The sequence below is a fragment of the Myotis myotis genome, unplaced genomic scaffold (assembly GCF_014108235.1).
Source record: "Myotis myotis isolate mMyoMyo1 unplaced genomic scaffold, mMyoMyo1.p scaffold_m19_p_6, whole genome shotgun sequence".
NCBI lineage: Eukaryota > Metazoa > Chordata > Mammalia > Chiroptera > Vespertilionidae > Myotis > Myotis myotis.
This window is the reverse complement of record NW_023416368.1, coordinates 32,990,319-32,997,096: the sequence shown is the minus strand read 5'-3', so window position 1 is coordinate 32,997,096 and position 6,778 is coordinate 32,990,319. Positions and strand designations below refer to the sequence as shown.

The window sequence follows — 6,778 nt, the reverse complement described above, 5'->3', positions numbered from 1 at the left end:
GTGCAGGAGGTGAGAACCTTCCATAGTGACTGGGCCCTACCTGCTTCTGCATATCTCTTTGCTGCCTGCAGCCTGGCTGCTCAGCGGGCTGCTGTAGAAAGACTTAGTTCAGTGATGGCGAACCTTTTGAGCTTGGCGTGTCAGCATTTTGAAGAACCCTAATTTAACTCTGGTGCCGTGTCACACATAGAAATTTTTTGATATTTGCAAGCATAGTAAAACAAAGATTTATATTTTTGATATTTATTTTATATATTTAAATGCCGTTTAACAAAGAAAAATCAACCAAAAAAAATGAGCTCGTGTGTCACCTCTGACACGCATGTCATAGGTTCGCCATCACTGACTTAGTTCGTAGTTCCGTCTCACTCTATGACTCGGTCACAAGGAGACCTTGAGCCAGCCCCTGGATTACATCTTGCTTTATACATGTATGAAGGGACCATCCATTTGAGGGGAAGGGGAAATGTTTGCCTACTGTGGGACTTTAAGCGCCCCTCTTTCTACAGGGAAGCTCAGTCCTCTGGGCCAGCGTTACCCTCTCCAGTCCTGTCTTTGAAAATGCAGATAGCTCTAGCAAGGCAACATCTTAGCTTCCTACAGTCACATGGAATCTCTTAAAGAGGTCTGGCCTGTGTGGGCGGGGTGTTGGTACAGGGAGGATGTTCCTGGTGTGTGTTTGGGGGAGGGGGTTGCATGGGCTGGCCTCCATTGCACTGGGTAGAGGTGAGGGCTGGGGGAGACTTGGTGAGCCACAGGCCAAGGCTCAGTCCTGCCATCCTGACTGCTTCTGCTTGCAGCCCTCCCAGGTCTCCTGGAGGCGCCTGTCTCTGTGCCTCTGTTTGGGGCAGGCAGTGCTGGCTGAGAGCTCTCCTGGTGGCATGGGGCACTGTCATATCTGTCAACCTTCCTCAGTAGTCACCACACAGAATACCAAACACGCAGAGTTCTGGTTGAGTTTGGGCTGCAGAGGCTCAAGAATGAGGCAGAAGCACCAGCCTCGTTCAGACCCAGCCTGAGAGTCTGGGCTGCCCCCTGAGGCCCAGCGCAAGTGAGAGACATTTGCCTCTCCTGTCTGCCTGAGACTTCTCGCCCTATCTGGCCCAGCTGTCCAACCTGCTTCTTGTCCGACCCTACCCTCACCTGCCCTGGGAAACCTGGAAGTTGCCTTAGCACAGCCAAGGTGACTGCTTCCCTGGCCACTATGCCTGTCTGTCTGTCTGTCTACCCTCTGCCCAGCTCCAAGGTGGCCACCGGGAACATAACAATGAACAATCCGTGGTCCTGTCTGTGTGGAGCGTGAGGTCCCACGAGAAACAGACATGGGAACCGTGGTCACAGTGTGCCAGTGCCCCACGTGGGACTGCCCGTGCTCAGCCGTGGCCTCTGCTCTAGGCCATGGCCAACACAGAGCTCTCCGGTACGTCTGCCATCACGTCCTCACGGCGCTTCTTGCCTCTCGTGTCCCCCTTGACATGCGGCCCGAGGGGATGCCGTGCCTCACAGACACTGCTGCTCTGCTCATCTGTTCACTGAGAAATCTATCCCTCCATGGCCTGCCTGGGCCCCCACTGGTCTCTTATTTGAAACGACCTACCCTCAGTGAAATAACTGCTGGGTTGAATTCTAACACAACCCCCCACCACACCGCTCATAGACTGAGTCCTGAAAGAGCCCCGTTCTCTGGGAAGCCACCTTTTCCTGAAGACCTGTGCCCTCTGGTCAGCCAAGGCTTTGATCCAGAAATGACCGAGAGCCGGGAGCGTGAGGATGAGGAGGATGACGGTGGCAAGGAATTCTCCGGCAGGCCCAGGCCCCGGCTCCCCACGCCCAGGAAGCCCTGAGCTCTGCTTGCATTCTTTTCAGAAATGCGAGCCCCCACCTTTCCAATTTCCTCTTACACCTCTTGTGTAGTTCCCGCCCCTGCCTCTGCGTGACAGCGTGGCATGCATGCAGCCCATCTGGGGATCAGGGAATCCTATTGGGTATGCCAGCTTAATGAAATACTTGCAGTTTATTAAACACAGGCTTCCCTAAGCCCCCAGTGCCTGTGGGTATTTGAAAGCCGAAGGTAACCCCCAGTTACCACAAACGTAATTGTTACATGTGTCCATGCATTCCTGCAGCAACCTCAAACTCCCGCTCTTAAGCGGCACACAAAATTAGCAACATAAAGTAACTCCTAGTCAGACAAGACCGTGAAATGTGGGGAAACGCTGCGAGGGGCTCCCAGGGCCCCTCAGGGCCTCTAAAAGTATATGAAGTTCCCATTGCCTTGCAGAGTTGGAAACGGGGAGGGCGCGCAAGCCCTCCCCGCCCCAGGCTGTTCATGTTTGCAGAATTGGTTCATTATTAGCCAGGCAGGCCTCGCTTGTCAACGTCGCATGATGTAGTTAGAATATTTCAAGTCCGGTTTCAGCCATGGTGTGCTCCCGGTGGCAGCGGGGCTAGCAGAGCGCGCCGTCTGCGGGCTCCCTCTGGAGCTGTATTTTTGTTCCTCCTCCAGTGCTTGGCTGGGGTGAGCTGTCCGCAGCCGGGGAAGGGCCATGGAGAAAGCCCAGGTGACCTGGAACCGGTGGCTCTGAACCCGGGGCAGGTGGCTCCTCGGGGATGCCTTCCCATTCATCAGTCTCCTCAGCCTGGGGCCTGTAAATCAGGGGTGAGGGGCTGATGTGGACACAGCAGACAAAGGCCTCCAGGGAGGCGCCTCCCTCTACATGGACCACCATCTGGATCCCCGCGAAGGCGACTCTGTTGACGGTGCTCAGGGGGACCTGTTCCAGGAACCTCAGCTCCAGCCCGTTGACCCACACACAGCCCCTGCGACTCAGGGCCTTGAGGCTGAAGGACAGCAGAGCACTGCCCTTCTCCCGGTAGGGCTCCAGAGACAGGTGCTGGCGGGACAGGCGGGGGAGATGCAGCTGGAGGTGGGCGTCCAGGCCTCGCCCCACTAGGAGCGGGCTGGTGTCATGCTGCAGCCTCTGTGGAACAGTGGCGAAGACAGCAGAGCCCTGGGTGGGGTGGTACAGGCTCATCCGCAGGACGGTGAGGGGTCTTTCCATGGGCGGGAGCCTGGGAAGGATGGAACACAGACACACTTATGGCTTCCTGAGCCCCGACACACTTGCCCACCTCAGGGATCCCCAGACCACCTCTAGCCAAACAGAGCCAAGCACTGGCCATGGATGCTGTTATTCTGGTCAAGCCAGGCGGGAGCCAAGGCCCACGGGTTCCAGCCACAGCTTCATTTCTCCCAGCCCCTGTGAGGCAGGCGTGCCACCTGCACTGTCTGAATTTTCATTTTCTTTTCTGTAATATAGGTATGCCTGACCTTGTCTATGCCAAGTATAAGGCACTCCAGCATGCTGGGTAGGGATCTGGTGACCTGTATTTGAGGACAGTTTGGCCCTGCTACATGGAAAGGGAAGGACAGACAGACAAGGATACACCATTCTCATTTCTGACAGTCACATGACGAACGCTTGCCAAGCCCTCCTCTCACCAGCTGCTGGGGTTAAGCAGATGTAAGAGAACAAGCCCTTGCTTTCCCTAGCATCCAGCTGGTGGGAGAGACAGGAGCTTCTAGAATTAGGCATATGGAGAGGCACAGAAGAGGGGAACCCTGCCTGCTCCGGGGAGATCAGAAAGGCTGCCTGGGGACCCGAAGGAGGAATAAAGACAGCTAGCACATTCCCATGGGAAGCCACATGCTTATGGGCCTGAACACCACCAACATCCCATCCTCACTGTCTGGGGCAGAAGGCAGATGCTGACGAGGAAGGTCTCTTGCTCAAGAACTGATCAGGGCTCCATGGAGGGCCATCGGCAATATCTGCCACAGTGTGGAACGCACACTCGGTCCCAGCAACTCCATCTCCAGTAATGTGTCCTTTAGGATCTTCGGCATATGTGGGGAGACTGCTTACAACGGTCAGCTTTGTTCACGCATGGATTTGAGGAATACAAACTCTACCACAGCCATCAACCCCATGAGGCCTGGGACCTGCCCCCCACCTTCAATAGAAACCAACCTTCGACAGGGCTGAGTGGATTTGAACAAAGGATTGTACACTTTCCTGGCACCAGGCTTTTGCTTACACAGTTTGTATCCAGATACTGCTCTTTACAGGCCTGGTTCAAATGTGAGCTCTTCTGGGACACTCTTCCCCTTTCTGCCCTCTGACCCCCACACAGGAAGATTCCCCGCACCTGGGGCACCTGGCGACCCCCACGCAGTCCATCTTTGCATGACATGTCAGGGTTCTGTGGGCCCTTGTCTGTCCTGCCGGAGCGCCTCTCCTCCTGTCTCTCCGAGGCCTCCCAAGGGCAGGGTGTGGTCTGAGCTGCCGCACTGCCTTGTGTTCCACTGCCCAGGGCAGACAGGCCTGGCCACAGCAAGTATCTGGAGGCGCATTTGCCAAATGTCTGAATGAGGAGAAGTCCACACACATGAAATCAAGTTTAGATAAACCTCAGATTGGACTCTGGTCGTTAAAGGCTGTGAGACAGGGCGCCTGTCACATGTGGTACAGGCTCAGTGTCCCTCTGAGTCCTCGACCATCTGCCCCTCCTGCCTATTGGATGAACCTGGCTAATGGTGAGGATCACTTTCCAGTCTCTTGAGGGGCCCACCTCTCTTTTTTCTAACACACACGTTTACACAAATACATGCTTCCACCCACATCCACCTGAGGGGTGTGACGTAAGCCGGGTCCAGGACAGCTAGGTTTGGCAGCCAGGTCATCAGGCCTAGCCAGAACTCAGAGTTCACTTGTAGGAACAATTCCCACGGCTTGGGGACCCTAAGAGAATCCCTCAGAAAGAAGACTTCACCACTGCTCCTGTGACTCCAGAGCTGACAGAAACCCTGGCCGGAGCAGCTGAGACTCGTTTCTCCAGGACCCTAGCTGTTCTGGGGAAGCAGAAGCGCAGCCCTGCCAACGCCGCCCCGGGAACTCCGGGAGGAAGACACTCTGGGGTGTGTGCCTGACAAGAAACCAACAGGGCCCTGCTTCAGCCCCACCAGGCCTCCTCCCCTCACTGCGGGTTCAAATCCTCTACCCTCCACCTACCTTAACTCCAAGGGCACATCTGGCTCTGGCGCTTTTGCTGTGAGCTCTCAGGAGGAAGTGAGTCCCAGGCCCTCCTAAGGATGACATTTACGGCCACAGTTCAGGGTTGTGATGTGTCAGAATGCTCATCAGTTTTTTTTGTTTTCTTTCTTTTTCCTTTTAGGACAGAAAAGGGAAGTGTGAATTCCTATTGCAGAAGTGCAATCCATGGCTGAGAAGTTGAGAAACCCCAGCCGAGGCCCCCAGCTAGGAGATGCCCCTAGTCAATGGGCTCCCTCGTGGGATTCAGCTTGGCCGGTTTCTATGGCCCCGTCCATAGGGACCCTGGGAGCTGTGTCCAGGGTATTAGCCATGTCCTTCTTCTTCCCTGCCAGTCGAGTGGGGGAAAGCACTTCAGGCTTGTTAGAAAGGGGAGCCTCTTTGGAAAGAGCGTCAGTGGAGGGGGCCCCACTGCATGTGGAAGATTGTGAAGAGAGAACTAAGACTTGGCTTGCGGGACCTGTGAGCAATATGGAAGTCCCCTGAGATCTCAAGAAATGGCCGAACCTCGGGAAAGGAGAAAAAGGCCACTCACACAGGATGGCCTCTCTCGCAGGAGGACAGCAAGAAAGCCACCTTCTCTATTCACTCCTCCTGGGCTCTGCTGGGCTTCAAGGGCCATCTGAAGATGGTGCTTGCTCAGCACTACGGATTCTGCCTGTTCTAGAAGTGACCCAGTGTCACGGTGGTGCTAATTCTTCACCTGACACAGCTATTCATAATTCGCCGGTGTGTTCACATTGCCTCCATGGTACCCACCAACATGCCAAGCTGGCAATGGATGTGTGCTCATCTCATACGGGAGGCAACTAAGGCCCTAAGAGGGATAGTGTCTGGCCCAAGGCCCCAGAATGAGCTAGCAGCATAATCCTTTCCCTTTTTCCCATCACACCCTATCCTGGGGACTCTAGGAGGGTATACAGGGGAGTGGTGCAGGCCAGGCCACCGCTATCAACCAGCAGGTGCCTCCCTGCTCTGCCTCACTGCTCCCAGGCCCACTGCTCACTCACTGCTCATGGGTGACCCTTGAGGTCCCAGAGGTCTTGGCAGGCCACACCCCAGGGAACAATTGAATTTAGGTCCCTCTGGGAGCTATTCAGGGCTCATGGCCTGCTTCCTCTATTCTGGTTGCTTAGTAACTAAGAAGGAAAAACAGAGAATGCAGAAAACAGTTACCTGTCCCTGCCTGCCCCAACCAGTATGACACCACCACCAAGGGTCTCCCAGGGAACCAGCTCCCCAGAGATGGGAACTATATCTGCCCTTGGAGCAAACCAAGCATTAACCCCAAACTGGAAATAACACAAATGTCCATTAACAGGGAAATGAATAAACAAATTGTATAGCGTGTACATTGAAATGCTACACAGCAATAAAAAGATAATGAACTAATGATGCATGCACAGTGTAGATGAAGCTCAAAACCATATGCAGAGCAAAAGAAGCCAGGCACAAATGCCATAGATGGATGATTCCATTTCTATGGAACACAAGAACAGGCAAAACTAGCCTATGGCAACAGGTCAGAATATTCAATTGTGTCTGTAGAGATGTACCAACTGGCGTATTGGTTTCTTGGGGCTGTCATAACAAAGTACCACAAATTGGGCGGCTTAAACAACAGAAATGTATTGTCTGGCAGTCCTGGAGGCTAGATGTCCAAGCTT

At 54.3% G+C, this 6,778-nt stretch overlaps 1 protein-coding gene across 1 annotated transcript; it reads right to left on the bottom strand.

Moving 5' to 3' along the window:
• Nucleotides 1-268: 268 nt before the first annotated feature.
• TIFAB (TIFA inhibitor) lies at nt 269-5,318 on the bottom strand. Its single transcript, XM_036311678.1, has 2 exons — nt 5,073-5,318; nt 269-3,072 (listed from the first exon to the last, which is right to left on the bottom strand). Exon 2 carries the CDS (start codon nt 3,060-3,062, stop codon nt 2,448-2,450), a length of 615 nt encoding a protein of 204 aa, XP_036167571.1. The 5' UTR covers nt 3,063-3,072; nt 5,073-5,318; the 3' UTR covers nt 269-2,447.
• Nucleotides 5,319-6,778: the final 1,460 nt, after the last annotated feature.